The sequence below is a fragment of the Physeter macrocephalus genome, chromosome 18, assembly GCF_002837175.3.
Source record: "Physeter macrocephalus isolate SW-GA chromosome 18, ASM283717v5, whole genome shotgun sequence".
NCBI lineage: Eukaryota > Metazoa > Chordata > Mammalia > Artiodactyla > Physeteridae > Physeter > Physeter macrocephalus.
The window spans coordinates 51367599-51387700 of record NC_041231.1 but is presented as its reverse complement, the minus strand read 5'-3'; the positions used below and the strand labels follow the sequence as shown (position 1 = coordinate 51387700).

The following is a 20102-nucleotide window of genomic DNA, read 5'->3' as shown; positions in this document are numbered from 1 at the left end:
TCATAGTGTTGTTACGCTATGTCTGGCACATGGTGGACCTTCAACCAATGGTAGCAAGGACATCCTGCTTCCTGACAGTTCTCATGGAAGGGGTCTGTTCTGCACCCTCCAAACAGGCATTTGGGGACCTGCTGAAAGCTACTAAGGGAGGGTTTTTAGCCTTGAAGCTCCAAGAACCACTGGAGAATATGGAGGTCTAGTAAATCTGGCCAGCCCTGCCCCTGGTCCAGGTGGTACAACGTGCTGAAACCACAGCTATGCCTCTCCCTGGGGCTCCTTTGTGGCAACCTCCCCTGTAAACAGAGCCCACGACAAGTGCATTTCCTGGTGACTCCCAGGGACATGCACTGGGTCTGATACCTGAGGAGGAACCTCAGATCCCTGCTGTGCACTGGCTGGGGTTGTGGTCCAGCCTGACCTGCAGCCCCTCTACCTGGGGCTCTTCACCAAAGCCAGTGGGTCCAGTCAGCAAGCACCAGGTCCCTCTCTCAAGGTTGTGTGCACTTCTGCAGCTTTAAAAACGGCTCCCTCATGAGAGAGAAGATACGCGATGAGATGGCTTCCAGTTCCTGGAGCGAGTTCTCCAAGGCGCTGCAGTCCACAGAGATGGGGAACAGCGGAAACCTGGGTAGGCTGTTTGGGGATGCCTGGGTCTGTGAAGGGGCAGCAGCTGCTGCGGGGAGGGGCAGGGCCAGGGAGAAGCCAACGGAAGCCCTGACTGTCTGCACTTCTGCTCCATGGGCCTTAAAACTAGCGTGAGACCCCATGATCTGAGTGAGGTGGGGAGTGGCAGATCAGGCCAGAGCTGCATCTTCTGTGCCCCTCGAAGCCCCTGGTGACAGCATCAGAGATGGCAGTCACAGTGCCTACTCTGCCCTGGTGCATGCCCACATGCAGCTTTCTGCCCCAGGCACGAGGTCTTGTTAGGAAAAGTGCCCAGCATTGGGGCAGGCCTTTTGAGCAGGGAGGGGATGTGCCTCCCTTAGTCAAACTCATGCTGGTATTTTAGGGTTAGTTGGACAGCTAGCTGTCTCCTGGCCTGGGCGGCCACATGAGAGCAGGAAGCGCTGTCTCCACGAAAAGCTAGCCTAGGCCTTTCCAGTTGCCCTCCGTCCTGCTGGAGAGAAGGACCTGAGAATATTCACAGGTCTCCAGGGGATAGGGGGTCCCGGGGAACAGGGATATAGGGTCATTTCACCCTGCTTTTTTCTAAGGCTATTGAGAAGCTGATCTTTTGTTTTTGACCACTGACAGCTAATCTCTTCCTGGTCTTGTTTCAGGTTTTTATTTTGATGTAATGGAGATCACCCCTGAAATTATTGGGCGTCATAGGTTTAGTGCAGAAAACCATGAGGTACGTGTGTTATTGGTATTGGAGCTACATTGGCTCCATTTTTGACTATTTAACAAATGCCTATCAAATTATGCTAGTTTTAGGGACCTCATTCATTTACTCAGCCATTGATAAAACAAATACTTAAAAATTTTTTCTTTAAATTGAAATATTGTTGATTTACAATATTGTGTTAGCTTCAGATGTCCAGCAAAATGATTCAGTTCTTTTTTCAGATTATATTCCATCGTAAATTATTACAAGATATTGAATATAATTCCCTGTGCTACACTGTAAATCCTTATTGCTTATCTATTTTATGTATAGTAAGTAGTTTGTATCTAATCCCATACTCCTAATTTGCCACCACCACCCCCGGCAGTAACCATTAGTTTGTTTTCTATGTCTGTAAGTCTGTTTCTGTTTCGTATATAGATTCATTTGTATTTTTAGATTCCTCATATAAATGATACCATATGATATTTATCTTTCTCTGACTTACTTCACTAAGTGTACCACTCTCTATGTCCATCCATGTTGCTGCAAATGGCAACATTTCATTCTTTTTTATGGCTAATACTCCGTTGTATAGGGACTTACCTGGGTCCAGTGGTTAAGACTCTCGGCTTCCAATGCAGTTGTGCATGGGTTCGATCCTTGGTTGGGGAATAAGATCCCATATGCCGTGTGACGTGGCCAAAAGATATTTTTAAAAATATAGATTCTGTTGTATATATACCATATCTTCTTAAGCCAGTCATCTGCTGATGGGCACTTGGGTTGTTTCCATGTCTTGGCTATTGTAAATAATGCTGCTGTGAACACTGGGGCTTCACATATTTTTTCCAATTAGAGTTTTCCCTGATATATGCCCAGGAGTGGGATTGCTGGATCATATGGTAGCTCTATTTTTAGTTTTTTAAGGACCCTCCATACTGTTCTTCATAGTGGCTGCACCAATTTACATTCCCAGGAACAGTAGGAGGATTCCCTTTTCTCCACACCCTCTCTAGCATTTATTATTTGTTGACTTTTTGATGATGGCCATTCTGACTGGTGTGATAATTAGTGATGTTGAGCATCTTTTCATGTGTCTGTTGGCCATTTGTATGTATTCTTTAGAAAAATGCCTATTTAGGTCTTCTACCCATTTTTTGATTGGGTGTTTGTTTTTTCAATATTGAGTTGTATGAGCTGTTTGTATATTTTGGATATTAACCTCTTGTCAGTCTCATCATCTGTAAATATTTTCTCCCAGTCCACAGGTTGTCTTTTCATTTTGTTGATGGTTTTCTGTGCTGTGCAAAAGCTTTTAAGTTTGATTAGATCCCCTTTGTTTATTTTTGCCTTTATTTCTTTTGCCTTGGGAGACCGAGCTAAGAAAACATTGGTATGATTTATGTCAGAGAATATTTTGCCTGTGTTCTCTTCTAGGAGTTTTATGGTGTCATGTCTTATATTTAGGTCTGTAAGCCATTTTGAGTTTATTTTTGTGTATGGTGTGAGGCAGTGTTCTAACTTCATTGATTTACATGTGGCTGTCTGGCTTTCCCAACACCACTTGTTGAAGAGAATATCTTTTCTCCATTGTATATTCTTGCCTCATTTGTCGTGGATTAATTTACTGTAGGTGCGTGGGTTTATTTCTGGGCTCTCTATTCTGTTTCACTGATCTATATGTCTGTTTTTGTGCCAATACCATGCTCTTTTGATTACTGTAGCTTTGTAGTATAGTCTGAAGTCCGGAAGGGTTATGCTTCCACCTTGTTATTTTTCCTCAAAATTGCTTTGGCAATTTTGGGTGTTTTGTGGTTCCATATAAATTTTAAGACTGTTCTAGTTTTGTGAAAAGATGTCATGGGTATTTTGATAGGGATTGCATTAAATCTGTAGATTGCTTTGGGTAGTATGGCCATTTTAACAATATTAATTCTTCCAATCCAAAAGCATGGGATATCTTTCCATTTCTTTGATTCATCTTCGGTTTCCTTTAGTAATGTCTTATAGTTCTCAGCATATAGGTCTTTAAGCTCCTTGGTTAAATTTATTCCTAAGTTCTATTTTTTATGCCATTTTAAATGGGATTGTTTGTTTACTTTCTCTTTCTGATATTTCATTATTAGTGTAGCAGATTTCTATGTATTAATCTTGTATCCTGGGACTTCCCTGGTGGTCCAATGGCTAAGACGCCTTGCTCCCAATGCACGGGGCCCAGGTTTGATCCCTGGTCAGGGAACTAGATTCCACATGCTGCAACTAAAGATCCTGCACGCAGCAATGAAGATCCTGCATGCTGCACCTAAGACCTGGTGCAGCCAAAATGAACCCCCCAAAAACAAACAAACGTGTATCCTGCTACCATGCTGAATTCATTTATTAGTTCTAATAGTTTTCGTGTGGAGACTTTAGGGTTCTCTATATAAAGTATCATGTCATCTGCAAATAGTGACAGTTTTACCTCTTCCCTTCCAGTTTTATTTCTTTTTCTTGTCCGATTGCTGTGGCTAGGACTTCCAATACTATGTTGAATAGAAGTAGTGAGAGTGAGCATCCTTATCTTATTCCTGAATTTAGTGGGAAGGCTTTCAGCTTTTCACTGTTGAGTATCACGTTGACTGTGGGTTTGTCATAATAAAACAATACTTTTGATGTGCTAGGGTGCACTCTAGATGCTGGGGCATCAGCAAGGTATAAGACAGGTGCTGTACTTTCTCACAAAGAGGAGTGTAAAACACCTAAGGGTTCTCTCTGAGCTAACGTGTGCTCCCACTGATTGTCATTAAGCATCTTGGAGCCTGTTTCCTTGGCGAGCCTTATCCTGCACCTCCCATCTCCAGATGATGAATTTCCTCCTGATTGAAAGAACCTCTGGCACAGGAGGCACTAACATTTGCTGACGTTTATTGAGCACAGTTTAGTTCCAGGCACTATGTGTGTGGGTTTCTTTATCTTCCTCATTTACCTCTCAAAGCAACTCTGTGAATTAGGTATTTTCATCCCGTTTACAGATGGAGAAACTGAATATCTCACCCAAGGCAGCAGGGCCTAGGTGGTGGAGGCGGTCAAACCCAGTCCTTTCTGGCCTTATAGCCGCTTATACCCTCCAACCACACGACCTTTCCCAGGAGGGATTTGGTTGATACTTGCTGCTTGGAATTGACTTTTCTGTGAGATGGTTACCAGAGTCATCACCACATTTTGGATTGGACCTGAGAGACTTTTCTGACCCCAAAAGGTGTCTGGGGGAATTTCAGTAAGTCACTCTGTCTAATAAGTGTAACAGAGTTGGTGTTGGATTATATGCCGATAATGGCATTACATATTATAGATGGAAAGCTTTGTCTGAAGTATAGGGAGTTCATCTCAGTCTTCTGGTGGGGGTCAGTTTGGTTTCTGTTGCTCGTAGAAAGAAGACATGCCTGTTCTCTTTTGTGTAAATCTGTCTGGAAGGGACAAGAAGGGAGTTTTCTTCGTTCATTTCTTCAATCAACAGATATGTATGATTGGTGCAAACAAGACAAACAGGGTCCCTGCTCCACGGAGCCCAGTGTCTAGGAGGATGTAAACAGGTGAACGAACACACACACGATTACGGTGTGTGAGGTGGCTCAGACGGGAAGGAACAAAGAGACGTAGGGGAAAGCAGGGCGTGTGCCAGGGACTTGCCTTGGATAGGGTGACCAGGTGGGCCTCCCTGAGGAGGTGGCCTTTAGGTGCAGACTTGAAGGATGAGAGGGATCCCACATGGGAAGCTTGGGCGGAATCCTGGCGGAGGGAGCAGTTTAGGAACTGAAAGTAGGTGAGTTGGGTTGGAGCAGTTCCTGAGGGAGGGAGCGGTGGCGTCAGTCACTGGTCTCAGGGGCTGGGGAGCAGGGTGAGGCTGGAGTTGGTGCCATTCAGCTTTAGCTGGAAAGGCAAAGGGCGCGCCACAGTGGTGGGTTCTCAGCACAAGCTCTCCCTTCATGAGCATCAGCTACATTGACCAGGCTCTGCTGTCTGCTTTTTAACAACCCTGAAACATAGGTGCTCCCATTACCTCAGTTCTGTTAAGAAAGAAAATGAGAGACTCAAGAGGGAGGAGGTATGGGGATATATGTATATGTATAGCTGATTCACTTTGTTATACAGCAGCAACTAACACACCTTTCTAAAGCAATTATAGTCCAATAAAGATGTTAAAGAAAAAAAAAGAAAGAAAATGAGGTTCAATAAGATTTACATTAACTTATTCAAGGTCATAGAGCTGAATGGAACCAGTTCCAGGCAGAACTGGAACCCTCGACCGCCTGAAACTGAGCTCTCCCATCCTCTGACTCCCCAAAGTGATACACGCGTGAGGCCATGAGCACGTGTGTGTGTGTGTGAGTGTGTGACAAACAAGTTAGTGGTTCAAGAGCACAACTATGGGTGAGCTCCAGTGGAGGCCTGAGTCTTGAGCTCTGAATCTGGGCTACTGTTAAAAAGACACCACACACACGCATACACCACATACATACACACCCCACACATACACACACACACACACACACACACACACACACACACACACACACAGTGAGTGGACAATGAGAGTTCTTCACTCCGCCCACTTTCTCCTGGAATCAGGTCTCAGCATTCCCCTGGGACGTGGAGATTCGAGCACTGATCGAAGGACAGTTCATGGCCAAGAAGATTCATGCCGAGGGCCTGGGCTATCGAGTCAGTAAGTGAGCTGCTGGCGGGCTGTGTTCTGGGGTGGGCGCTAAGGGTTCTGCTCATACCCTGAGGTGCTTGAGACCCTTCCTGGCCTTCAGGCCAGGCCTAGTGGACACTGTCTGTTAAGGCTCCATTACAAGGGCCTTGTTCGTGCAGGTGGGACGTGGAGCCTGGCTCCCGGTGGTGGGGTGAGAAAGTGATCGACTGGCCCTGGGGACAGGCACAGACTAGGAGGCAGGTTGTTCCTGCATCTCTGCTCTGTCCCCAGGAGCCTCACCTCCTTGGCCAGGAGCTATAGGACTTGGGAGATCTTTCTGTAACCCTAAGCTCCAACCTGCAGACTAAATGTCCTAAGCTCTGGATCCCGAGGACACGGGCAATGCAGGTGGGAAAGGTCTGGGCTGGGGCCATCACTGGACCTTCACCTTCTAGCCTGGGCAGGCCCCGTCTGCCTGTGGGGCACCGCTCTGGGCATGTCAGCTTGAACAGGGAAGAGAGGGGATGTAGAACCACTGTCAGAACTGAGAGACCTGCAATGGAGAGGGCAGAACCAGGGCCAGGGGAGGCCCATGGGGAAGGAAGGGACTTCTAAGAACTTGAGCTATGGAGTGTGGGCAGCTTTAGGAGGTCAGCAGGTTCCCCTTTTTGATGGTGCTGCAGTGGTCTGGCGGGGGGCGGGGGGGGGCGTCTGAAGGAGTTTGGACCTGCCGACCAAAGAGTCCAGGTTTCCAAGATGTATTGTCCCTCTGGGCCAGCTGTGGTCAAGAGAAGGTAGAAAACCCCTGAATCCTCTTAGCTTGAAGGCCTCCTCATGATACTTTTACGGACAATCCTATGTAGTATATGTTTTATGCCTTTGAACCAAATAAGTAAAAGGACACTTCAAAAATAAGCACTACGTATACCTTTTTGAAAACCTGTTAGGCAGCATCTACTAAAGCTGCATACACGTCCACCCAGCAGCTTCACTTCCCGGTGGATGCGAGACAGAGATGTGGACATGTGTTCACTAACGACGTGCAGGAGGACACTGCAGGTGGCCCTGTGCTTAGGCACCCCACTCTGGAAACAACACAGTGCCCATAGACGGTAAGATAGATGCCTTGTGGGGTGTTCAGGCGACATGATCCTACACGGAAATGAAAATGAACCAGCCTTAGCCACGCGCAACAAAATGGATGAATCTCACAAATGAAAACGCTGAGCAAAAGAAGCCAAACCCAAAAGTACGCGTGGCAGATTCCGTGGACATCAGATTCAAAAGCAGACAAAACTATCTGCTGTTGTTGGAAGTCTGGATCGTTAGTAGTTACCTTTCGGGGGGCATGGAGGGCCTCTGGGGTGCTGGTGAGGCTCTGTTTCTTAGGTTACACAGGTGTGTTTAGTTATGAAAATGTGTCAAGCTGTCAGCTTATGGTATGTATGTACATTTGTTAGGATGTATGTAATAGTTCAACAAAATTTTTTAAATAGAATGAACTTTATACAGTCCCACTCCTCTCTATCCCCCCACCCAGAGTGTACAAAGAAATTCCCCAAAGGTCTCCAAAGGCTTCCAAGGTCCCTGAGAAGTGAGCCCAGGTGAGCAGGGCAGAGATGGTGCTGAGGTGGGTGTGAGTGACCGGCAGGAAGGGTTTTCCGGTCGTCAGGAGGGGGCACTTTGGGCGGCTGGGGGGCTGTCTCCACCGGCCCAGTGTGAGGGGAGAGGCAGTGAGGGCGGAGGGGCCCTCCTGGGCTCCAGGGGACTAGTGTGATCACGTCATCGTTCCCAGCCTCTGAAGGGATTCTTGTGCAAAACAGCATAAGGTTACTTATCCTCTTAGCAAGCTTAAGGGCCGAATCAAACCTGTCCTGCCAGCTCTGCTGGGTTCCTCTCAAACAAGATCACATGAATGAATGCGCTTGAACCTAAAAGGGCAGAAGGGCTGCACGAACTGTAGGCATCATGCTCCCAGTGGCTGCATGGCTTGTGGCATCGTGGGATCTTTTTTTTAAAAATAAATTTATTTATTTATTTTTGGCTGCGTTGGGTCTTCGTTGCTGTGCGTGGGCTTTCTCTAGTTGCGGTGAGCAGGGGCTACTCTTCATTGCAGCGCACAGGCTTCTCATCGCGGTGGCTTCTCGTTGTGGAGCACGGGCTCTAGGTGCACGGTCTTCAGTAGTTGTGGCACGCGGGCTCAGTAGTTGTGGCTTATGGGCTCTAGAGAGCAGTCTCATTAGTTGTGGCTTGCAGGCTCTAGAGCGCAGGCTCAGTAGTTGTGGCGCACGGGCTTAGTTGCTCCGCGACATGTGGGATCTTCCTGGACCAGGGCTTGAACCCATGTCCCCTGCATTGGCAGCCAGATTCTTAAACACTGCACCACCAGGGAAGTCCCCAGGTACTCTCTTAATGGCTGAGGGTGAAGATGGGGGAAGCTGAGAGGTGGCAGCAGAGCCTTATAATATTTATTTGTTTTTAAATACCTGCATAATAAATGAATGCCTCTTCATTGTGAAAGAGTCCTGTGACACAGGAATATAGGGATCTAAGCACTATGAGATTACAGAGCTCTCTGTTTTTCTTCCCTGCCCCCAGCTTCCGCATCACCACTTACACGGTCCATGGGGGAGAGGTGGGGGTGAGGAGGACTAGCTCTGCCTTTGGGACGCCTCTCCCACACCGACACCACCTAATGCTTGGCCGGTTTTTCTGTCCTGGCAAAGTTTATGTGCCTCTGGAGGATCACTATGCCATCTATCTTGTACTGCAGGTACAGCAAGTTAGCGCTTAAGGGCTCATCTCATTCTAGGATTTAATTTATTTATACTTCTTTGCGTTTACAACTTTTTTTTTTTTGGCCACGTGGCATGCGGGATCCCCAATTGACCAGGGATCAAACATGTACCCCCTATAGTGGAAGCACGGAGTCTTAACCACTGGACCGCCAGGGAAGTCCCTGCATTTACAACTTTTTGATAGCATTAAATAAAAATATGTTTTTTTGGTTTATTCAGCATTCTCTCATTGTCACAGCACAGGGGATGTTCTTTCTTGACCACCTCCATTTTAACCCGAAGTGGAACTATATGTCTTTTACTAGACTGTGGTTTATTATTTTTTATTGTGAAAAATATGCATACAGTAGAATATATGCTTCATACAGCTAATTGTGAAACATATTAATAAATCAAACACCTGTTCACAGAGCACTCTGGTTAAGAAATAGAACATTGCCAGAACCTTAGAACCGTCCTGTGTACCCTCTTCAGTTGCATCCCCAAGAGGTGGACGAGGAAGCAGCCTCACAAGCAAATTTCACGTTGGACATGCGTGGACAGAACCAGCTTTAGATCTCCCGCGCAGTCCTGTGTGATAAGCAAGAGGCATTGGCCTGACACTAGCTCTTTGTGGTAGAAGAACTCTGGAAAACAGCCTTTTCTGCCTTGGGGGAATTGTCACAGCCATTTTTTGTTTTTTGTTTTCTTTTTCCTTACAGTGCCTAAGACAAAGATTTTGGCCACTGGAGGAGCATCTCACAACAGAGACATCTTGCAGGTAAGTGCTGGTAGCAAGCCCTGAGCTAGGGCCTCTTCCACGTCTAATACTTCTAAGAGCCAGACACTCAGCAGTAACACTGCCTCTGTTCCCACTCCTGCAGGGATGGGGAGCTTACAGCTCATTCTTTCCTAGGAAGCCAGCTCTTTACAGCACACATGGCAAGCAGATTCTATCTTACGTTCAAGTGAAAACCACTGCCCTGTACAACTCCACTCTCTGATACCAGCACTGGCCTCTGGAGTCACACAGAAAGTGCCTGTCCTTCATGGCAAACCTTCTGACATCTAATGCCAATGTTCTTGTCTTCCTCAAGGTTTCCCCCTTCCAATTTAAACATCTCTGATTTTCCCAGCCATTCCTCGTATAATACAGTTGCCAGAATTTGTCACTGTCTTTCTGGTCCTTCATTTTGCTAGACATATATGACCCAAAGTAGAATCAACCTGCAGATATCTGACAATCAAGCTGTTAGCTAGCCCCAAATCATGGGGCTGTTAGTGTCTTATTGGGACACTGAGAATTTTGGGGTATAGCCCGAGGCTGCCTTAGCTGTTGGAGTAACTGAATCAACTGTTGACTTGTACAATAGTATACCTGTCTTAGGTAAGATTCTCTAGAAGCAGAGCCTGAAATGGAAATTATTCTATGAGTGATTTGTTGGGAGAGTGCTCCCAGGAGAAAGGGAGTGAGGGATCCAGGTAGGGCAGGGGAAGAAGGATAGGCAAGGATGTGGTTTTGGTTGGGGTCAGCCTCAGCTCCATCCCATGGGGAGATATGGTCCATGAACTGTGCCACAGACTTGCTTCCACCTTGGGGTAAGAGGGCCAACTGGCTGTTGTGGGAAGAGATACGAATAACCTCCTATGAGAGGCAGCCTCTGTTCAGTAAAGAGCAATTCTTTTGAGGAGGGGCAGCTGTGAGCCATTAGCAGCCAAAACTCACAGCATCTGGGTGAGGGTGCACACCGGTCCAGTAAGGGGATCCAGATGGGGCATCAACAATATCTCTGGTTAACTAAGACCCCCAAGTCTTTTCCATGTGAGCCCCTCTTAGTATACATCCTCTATTCTAAATTTATGCAATTTATTTTTGGGACCTACGTGGAAAACTTTATCTTTATTCCTATAAGACATGCATTTGTTAGTTCGGGTTTGTTTGGCCTCGTTAATATTGGCCTGAGACCTAGCCATCTCCACCTTGATTGTTTGTTGCTAAGCATACTTTCTAAATCTTCCTCCTCGTCTTTGATAAAATGGTTAAACAATGCAGGGACAACCCAGAGAGCTGTGGCCCTTCCCTAGAGACTTCTCCCAGGTCACCCTGACCCTATTATCACCAGGGCGGCATGGCCAAGTGTACTTCCTTTAAGGCAGGAGAGGTGGAATGGAAGGTATCAGAAGACATATTAGAAAAGAGAGCCCAGAAAATGCATGTCTGTGTGCATGCTCCCTCTGAGGAATGACTCACCACAGTAAGAACGTCTGTCCTTTCCAGGTGCTGGCAGATGTGTTTGGCACCCCAGTGTATGTCATAGACACAGCCAACTCAGCCTGTGTGGGCTCTGCTTACCGAGCTTTCCATGGTAGGTCAATGGATGGCGCCAGATGCCTCTGGAAGCGGTTGGGGCACTGGCTGGGCTGAGGACAGTGGAAAGGGGAGATTGGGATGTTCCCAGTCTTTAGGGACATGGGAGGCCTGGGGTCTTTAGATTCACTTTTCTCCCCTCCCAGCAGCGGGGAAGCAACCCAAACCCTCTGTTCCTTTGTGCTTTACTTAAACTGGGAAAGAGAGGCAGGGTCCTAACTAAATGAGGCCTGGTCAGCGTCAGACTCAGCCCAGGGACATTGGTTGAGGGCACTTGGGCATGGGTCTGGACAGCCGGTGGGCAGGAAGGGGTAGATAAAGTCCAGAGCCGTCTTTTCAACAAGAGCAGAAGTTGAGACAAAGGTGAAGGCTTCAGAGCCAAGCAGTCCAGGACCCTGGACAGCTCCTTGGGGGTAGTGGGGAACCAAGGCTCTGATGGAGGCCTCCGTGAAACTGTGGGAGCAGCACAGGCCCACAAGGGCGTTCTTTCACCCATGTGGTCGACTTGCCCTGTCCGCTGCCTGCTCAGGCCACTCCTCCAGCCACCCATGTAACTCAAGGGCTTTGTCCTTTCCCTCATTCTTCACACATTTATCCTTAACTTTTTAACACACCTATTTAAACTTGTATGTTTCCTTTCAACATTGAGAATTAATCAGGGACCATAGCCTTCTCTTAATAATTAAACTCTTACTCTTTCATTCCCCTCCCTCTCCAACCTATCCACCTTGTGCCACCGCCTGTATCAAGATCATTGGGCAATTTCTTTCTTTCTTTCTTTCTTTCTTGCTTTTTTTTTTTTTTTGCGGTTCGCGGGCCTCTCACTGCTGTGGCCTCTCCCGTTGCGGAGCACAGGCTCCGGACGCGCAGGCTCAGCGGCCATGGCTCACGGGCCCAGCCGCTCCGTGGCATGTGGGATCTTCCCGGGCCGGGGCACAAACCCGTGTCCCCTGCATTGGCAGGCAGACTCTCAACCACTGCGCCACCAGGGAAGCCCTCTTTCTTTTTTTCTTACGGCTTGCGGGATCTCAGTTCTCCGACCAGGGATTGAACCCAGGCCACAGCAGTGAAAGCATGGAGTCCTAACCCCTAGGCCACCAGGGAACAGGCAGTTTATTTCTAGGCTGTTATGTTTTTAATCAAACTTTACAACATGTTGGCTTTTTTTTGCACTTACGTATGAGTTTGTCTTTTTTTTTTTGACTCCTGCAGTTTCTTTTTCCTTCATTTCTATGCTAGTTTTGTTGGAATATACAGCCAGAATACATAATTAAGAGGAAATTCAGTAGGTGATAATTTTCTGAGGGCTTGCATGTCCAGCAAGGGCTTGGTTTCACCCTCCCAAAGAACGCTACCTTGGCTGGACAAAGGACTCTAAAATATTTTCCTCAGAACTTTGAAAACACCATTCCATAAGCTTCCAGCCTTCAGTGTTGCCCATGAGGAGTCTGGGGTTTACTTTATACTCCTCCTTTTGCCGAAGCAGAAAAGGAACTACCCTTTGGGGCCTCCACTGCTGTGCTGCACTGTGTTTCTTTCTTATTTTTCCATTTCCATGCCTATTTAGTTGTCAGACATTACCTGGGGGTACTGCCCTGCTCTGCCCTCCAAAACTAAAACCTGAGCTAGGTCCTAGCACACCAGTTCCCACTTTATGTGGACATCCATTCTCTCCAGCTGGGTCCAGGGATGAAAGCCAGTCATGCAAAGCCATTCTGTGAGTGAGTAGAGGGGGACAAGAGTCTTTCAAGTAGTCTCTCTGGCAGCTACTCCACCACCCAGTGTCCCCTCATCCACACAGCTCTGGGCTGGGATATTCCAGCATTCTTCAGAGAGAAAACTGGGCCTCACATCTTCAGTGGGCCCTCCTCCCCTCTTGGTGGTCTTGAGTTTCCCTTCAGTCCGATACTGCCCCTTAAATTGCCTGGAAATCCCTTACTGTTTCCTGCCCACCTATGGCAACCTTCTCTCTTTTCCAGCCCTGCTTGGTGGGCTTTTATTGAGTGCCTCCTGTATGCGGGCAGTGTGCCAGGCACCAGGGCTCCAGTGGAGACCCAGTCCTGGCCTCTGAGAACTTCCGGCTCAAGAAGGGAGGGACCTTAAACAAATCTGTGGCAGAAGTAGTGAGATGTGCCCTGTGGAAAGCGGACGGTGCTGAGGGCTGGAAGGAATGTTCCTAGCGGCAGCTTTTCTGAGAAGAGAGAACATTCCACACAGTGAAAAGGCTCTGAGTAGAGGAATTGAGAGAAGTTGGGGCGGCTGGAATGCAGTGAGCGGTGTGGAGAGTGGAGCCACGTGAGGGAGGAGAGGTGGGCGGACCCTCCCCTCTGTCAAGAGGTCAGAGGTTAGCTGCCTCCCGACATGCGCTTCAGTCAAAGAAGGCCCTGCTGAGAAGAGGCCTGCACTTGAAACTTTTCCTCTCTTTCTCTCTTTTTTTTAAAGATGGTTTTATGGAGGCCCAATTTATATGACATAAAAATCACCCATACTTAAGCGTACAATTCAGTGATTTTTAGTTAACTTTACTGAGTTGTACAACTATCACCATAATCCAGTTTTAGAACATTTTATCACTCCAGAGATAAAATGCTATTTCCGGGTAACGCCTTCATTTGCAACATGCACTGACGTGAAATGAGCTTTCCCTTCTAGGCCTTGCAGCTGGAACAGATGTGCCCTTTTCAGAGGTTGTGAAGTTAGCTCCAAATCCCAGATTAGCTGCTGCCCCAACCCCGGGAGCGTCTCAGGTAAGAGACCATCAGAGTTCATTCGTGGCATTTGCATCGTGAAAATCAACTATGTTCTTTTTTCCAAAAGGTAAGTTTTTCTTTATCACCTACATTATAGCTGATGTGCTCAACTAAAGGGGAAATCTACTTTTTTTTTAATTGTCAAGGAAACAGAGCAAAAGAAGAGATTCAGAGATAACGGCTGATCTTATAGCCCCAGGGATCAGATGGCTCACTGGGCATATCTTCCTTGCTCAGATGCCTTGGGGTGCGCCCTTCTAATTCATAGGGTTACAGAGGCCACTGAAAGACTCTGTCACTTAAGCATAAGACGTGCTGGGTTTCTACCATTCAGATCTGAAATCTGGGTCCAAGACAACTGTGTGGTCACTCAATCAGAGGGAAGGCAGACCCCACTTGTTACAGGTTGGGTTCCCTGGAAAGAAGACCCTGAGTTGTTGATTAGGATGCAGGAGATTTATTAGGGGGCACTCTTGGGATCTGCATCTGTTGAAGGAAAAAGGAAGAGGCAGGGCTGGGCAGAGGCAGGAAGTGAACTGCAGTGCGATCTCAGTGGAGCCCTCAGTCAATCCTACAAGAAGTTCTGAAGCTGGGATTACTTCCGAGTTTTACCCAGTTGTGCTGAGGGGGACGGGCCTTTATACCATGTCAATCAGTTATTGCATGCAGGCCACCCCAGGATGGGGTAAGGCAGCTCTCTATAGCCAAAGCAATCCACAAAGGAGGCTGTCAGCTGAGGGCTGAGAGAATAAGTTCTCTGTTCCTGCAGGGCAATCCGGGTGGTATGCCAGAGCATCCATTTCACCACCCTTCCTGTTTGCAGAAGGTTCTTGCAGTCCAGGAGCAGGGGGTGACACAGACAGAGGGCTTTATTACTCACAGTACAGCAGGCAGCATAAGCTTCATGTTTGCATCAGTTTTCCTTGGCTCTGAAGTGCCATCGGGTGGTGTGGAGTGGACCCAAGTGGATACTGTGCACACACTGTGTCTGTGTCACAAATGAGGGACCCTGCTCATTATAAAGGAGCTGCGAGCAAACCTGTCCAAAGGAGACATCTTTATCATCCTGGTCAGCAAACAAATTTTCCCTCTCCCTATCTTCCAAGGCTGTTTGCTATACAAACACCCTTGAAAAGATAGTCTGGAACAAAAGCTGTCACAAGACATATAGAAACACCCTGGAGAATTGTCTCGCAGCTTATCTTGGAAGCAGAAGCTCATGCTATCCAGGTGACTAGATAACCCACGCACATGGGTCTGCCCAGGCTTCTATTACTTTCTGTTGTGTGTCCTTCTGTTTAAGAGGGAGTTCAATGCAGTAGAAAGATCCTACCTTGAGATAAAGGGCCTTTGGGTTCTGATTCTTATTGTGCCTCTCCCTCTCTGTGTGACCTTCACATGACCTTGAGCTGCACTCCTCATCTCTGAACCTCTGTTTCTTCATCTGGGAAGTGGGGACATCTGTCTGGCCTACTTTTAACCTGCTAATTGTGAGGGTTAAAGAGAATCCTTGCCTATCATGGCTTTATTTATTTATTATTTATTTGGCCATGCCTCGCAGCACACGGGATCTTAATTAGCTCCCCAACCAGGGATTGAACCTGCGACCCCTGCAGTGGAAGCTCGAAGTCTTAACCACTGGACCACCAGGGAAGTCCCTATCATGGCTTTACTATACAACAGGAAGGCTGACAGTGTTGCCGTGTTGGTTCAGTGGTTCATCAGTGTTAGGGCTACGGGTGAGGTTTTCTGAAGTTCTCCAGATCAGCAGTGGACAGTGAGAACATCATGAGAGCCATATATGTCATTTAAATTTTCTAGTAGTCTCATTTTTGAAAAAAAAAGTAAAAATAAATAAGTGGCTAATTTTAATATATTTAATTTAACCCAGTATGTCCAAAATATTGTCATTACAACATGTAATCAATAAGAAAATTGCTAATGTGATAGTTTACTTCTTTTTTTGTTTTGGCTGAGATTTGAAATCTGGTGTGCATTTCCTACTAATAGCACCTGTCACATTTCAAGTGCTCAGGACCGCATGTGGCTTGTGGCTACCATATTGGCTAGTGCTGTACTACGTATGCTCCACATGACCACAGGATGTATGCAGCTTCTCCTAACATCATGTTCCCCCTCAACTGTATTCGTAGGCAGAAATCAGAGCGTGTCATTAGGCAAGGAGTCTCTCCTCACACACTCTTGCTTTTCAGGGAGAAACATACTGGTCTGTTTCCCTCAACTCCCCCAAGAGACCACCACTTGGTTATACTGTCAACCTTGGTTGTAAGAAAGGCTGAGGTGGAGTCTGGCTCTCTCATCCTCTCTAGAAGGAGGCCAGCAAGGAAGAAGGTAGTGAAGGTAAGCTTTAGGGCAAAAAACAGCTGTAGCTGCCTCATTACAGGCGGCAAATACTCAGTGTGTGTACCGCCACTCTCCCTGGCTTGCTCATGACCAAAGTCACTAATAGCTCATGGAACTCTTTACCATTAAACCCAAGCGTAACCTCGGAATCCTTCTCAACACCAGGTGGCAAGAAGTGACAGTCTGTGATTGTTGGCATCAATGACCTATTTGAGGACTGGATTGTAAATACCTTGAGAGCAGGACAACATCCTCTGTTTGCTTTCTGTGGCACCTCTGTGTGCTCAAGTGGAAACTCAAAACAGTAACAGTGTTTTCCCTGTAGGCTCTACTGAATGTTACAATTTCCTCCTTGGAGAGGCTATCACAGCCCTCTTACCTCGGAGTTCACAGGCAGAGCTGCTCCAACTGCACCAAGAGTAGGCCCTAGTTGCGTATTCCGTTACTAAAGGCCTTGACTTTGGAGCCAATTAAACCAAATTAAGAAGGAATGGGATTGGCATGACCTCCTGGTGGTATACGTGAGTCCCAAGGAAATCTGGGTCCCTTGGCCTTGTGTTGCTTGTCTGTAAGACCACATGCGCTGACCTAAAGTGCAGGGCTCACAGAGCCACAGATGAAAACAGCTTTAAACAAAAAGAATAGGGGCTTCCCTGGTGGCGCAGCGCTTGAGAGTCCGCCTGCCGATGCAGGGGACATGGGTTCGTGTCCCGGCCCGGGAAGATCCCACATGCCGCGGAGCGGCTGGGCCCGTGAGCCGTGGCCGCTGAGCTTGCGCGTCCGGAGCCTGTGCTCCGCAACGGGAGAGGCCACAGCAGTTAGAGGCCTGCATACCACAAAAAAAAAAAAAAAAGAATGAAGAGGAAGAATGTGGGATTGTATTTCTTTCTGGTCCTTTTTCCCTTGTTGGTTTTTTGGTTTTGGTTTTGGTTTTGGTTTTATTTTATTACACAGTACACTGTATATATAATTTTATAGCCTGCTTTAAAAATTCTACATTACAGTGTAAGTATTTATATTCTTTTTTTTCACAGTATACAATTTATTATATTATTTGTGTTTACATTGTCATAAATATTCTTCATGTTTGACATATTTTACATGTTATATTATTACCATTTTTTTCAAACATTTCTTTACTACAAACTTTTTATATTCTTAAAGGTATACATACTTTTTTTTTTTTTTGGTTTGCACATAGTCATTTATTTAACAGCTATTTATTAAGTTCTTACTGTGGGCCTAGCACTCTGCTAAGCTCTAGGAATCCAAACACACCATCTCTTGTGTGTTTGGTGGGATATAATGGGAGATAATGGCACCTAAAAAAGATAAATTCCTAATTGCTACAGACTGTTTGGGCTTCTCCAAAATTCATTTTTTTAAATTAATTTTTGTTGGAGTATGGTTGCTTTACAATGTTGTGATAGCCTCCACTGTTTTTTTTTTTAATTAATTTTAAAAATTCGTGATTGAAATCTTTACCCCCAAAGTGATGGTATTGGGAGGTGGGAACTTATGAATGTGATTAGGTCATGAGGCTGGAGCACTCAGGATGGGATTAGTGTCATTACAAAAGAGGCCCCGGAGAGATCTCTGGCCCTTTCCCCCATGTGAGGACACAACAAGAAGATGACTGTCTAGGAATCAGGCTCTCACCAGACAGAATCTACTGGCATCTTGATCTTGGACTTCCCAGCCTCCAAAACTGTGATAAACAAGTTTCTGTTGTTTATAAGCTACTCGCTCTATGGTATTTTTGTGATAGCACCCAGAATGGACTAAGATACTAATCATCATGCAATTTGCAGAGGGGCACAGGAACATACATGTTATTTTTAATGACTGCATAATATTCTATCTGGCTAATGAACCATATTTTCTCGAGCATTTTCCATGTCTTAGAGCAGGTGCTTCTAGTTTTTCAATTATTATAATTAACCCTATGTGGGTAAAGGGTGAACAAAACCTTTCCCTATTCTGCATGAGAATTTGACTTTTGGTTAATGTTCTAGCTCTGTTTCCTTTGAGACTTAATAAAAGTGGAATGTCAACAGTGTTACTAGGCAACATTGCTATGTCAAAATGGCCTTGAATTAGGAAACTGCATCTGGAATGGGAAAAAATGAATACCTAAGGGGAAATCATACTTAGGGCTCCCTGAGTGCAGTGACTTCTCACAAGGGCATGGCTCTTGTCTATGGAGTTGTTAACAAGTGATACTCCTGTGGGGCGTGAGGTTTCAAAGCCAGGGTGGTTCTTGCACCTGTAAGATGTGGATTTCATCTCCTTGCACCTGAGCTGTAACCTGGGGGGCAAGGAGGGAAGAAGGGAGGGAGGCAGAGATACCCTTCCCTGGTCACCTGTGCAAACTGTTCATGGTCTCCTGCAGCCACTGTGCCAACACGCATGTTTCTCCAGTGTATCCTTCTGAGGGCCAAGGTGTGGCCCATGGTAGTCTTATGAGTCTGAATGTTTAGTGGTGTCTAAGAGGAGCTTTGGTGGGCCTAGCACCTTACACTTAGGATTACTTCCTTAGGAGAGCTTTGCAGAAGTAGAATAACTAGGTCAAAAGCCACGGGCATTTTCAATCCCCTTAATACAAATATAAAGTTGAGTTGATTTACAAAAGGGTTGCACCACCAACTTCTACCAACTGTGCAATGAAACAGCCTTTCCAGGTACCTTCATCAGAATTTTTAAAAATTTTGTAGATTTGATAACAAAAACTGGTTTCTTGTCATAATTTGCATTTTTTAAAGATCTTAAACTATAGGTTTGAGAACTACTAGCATTTCCCCTTTTGTGAATTGACATTTCCTTCTTTTTTCTGCCCAGCAAAAAATTTACATTGCAAGTACATGGGATGTAGAATTTTTTTAAATTGCAAGTTGCAAAGAGATGTAAGAGCACCTTCCCTTCGCCATCCTAAACTGCTCTTTCCACCCTTCCAGGTCTATGAGGCCCTCCTCCAGCGGTATGCCATGCTTGAGCAGAGAATCCTGACCCAGACCCGGGGGCCTCTGGAGTGAATTCCACAGGCCCAGTCTCACTGATTCCACTTGGAGACATGGCCTTGGACAGCAGGGATCCTCTTCCCTGTTCTAAGCAGCTCTGCCTGCCCACCTGACTCCTTGCGGTGCTCCAACCTGCCCAGGACCACCTTAAAGCCCACCTTAGCACATCCTCCTGAACACAGCTTGTGTCCCTGTGCCCTTGTGCCTAGGGCAGGAAAGCATCTCTCTTCCTGTCTTTTATCCCAGGAGGCAAGAAAACACTGAGCCTGGGATATGTCCAATAAAAATTGTGACTTTTCCCCTTTCGGGACCTAAATCAGCAGAATGGGAGAGACAAAGCAAAATAAATAGATTCTTTCCTCTTTATTCACTAGTTTTCAGGGTGATGAGTTGATTGCCAGGCATCCTCTAACAGCAGCTAGGTTTTTAGTATCAATATGATATATTTAACATACTTTATATGTCTTAATCTATTGCAGTAATTATTTTTCTCCTTGTCTTCTTTCTGATAGCCATACTCTCCAACTTTTCTCCTACTTTCCTGATCTATCATTCATTCTTTCTTCTTTACTGTTACTTCTGCTCTGTCTACTCCTTAATGATTGCTGGGCCCCAAATCTCTGTTCTCATTCCTCTCTCCCTCCAATTTTGTCCTCTCTTGTTGGATGATTTCATCTAGCCTTGGGCTTCAACTGCTACTTATATACTAGTAACACCCAGCTCTATGTTTCCAGCCAGAACTCTCCTTGGAGTCAGCCAGCATTCTCACAGGGGTACTTCAGACTCCGCTTATCCTTTTTTTTTTTTTTTAAATTTTGAGT

The 20102-nt window shown here is 46.2% G+C and overlaps 1 protein-coding gene across 3 annotated transcripts in view; it reads left to right on the top strand.

Moving 5' to 3' along the window:
• Positions 1-19394, top strand: part of XYLB (xylulokinase) — a 43827-nt gene extending 24433 nt beyond the window's left edge. For 2 of the 3 annotated variants that reach the window (XM_024132253.3, XM_024132255.3), the window contains 7 exons: positions 513-628; positions 1281-1354; positions 5939-6035; positions 9505-9563; positions 11061-11148; positions 13803-13897; positions 19219-19394. In XM_024132253.3, coding sequence (XP_023988021.1) covers positions 513-628; positions 1281-1354; positions 5939-6035; positions 9505-9563; positions 11061-11148; positions 13803-13897; positions 19219-19296 — 607 coding nt within the window. In that variant the 3' untranslated portion in view covers positions 19297-19394. Of the gene's footprint in view, positions 1-512; positions 629-1280; positions 1355-5938; positions 6036-9504; positions 9564-11060; positions 11149-13802; positions 13898-19218 lie in introns of those variants that run through there. The other variant, XM_024132254.2, reaches the window with a different exon arrangement.
• The last annotated feature ends 708 nt before the right edge of the window (positions 19395-20102 follow it).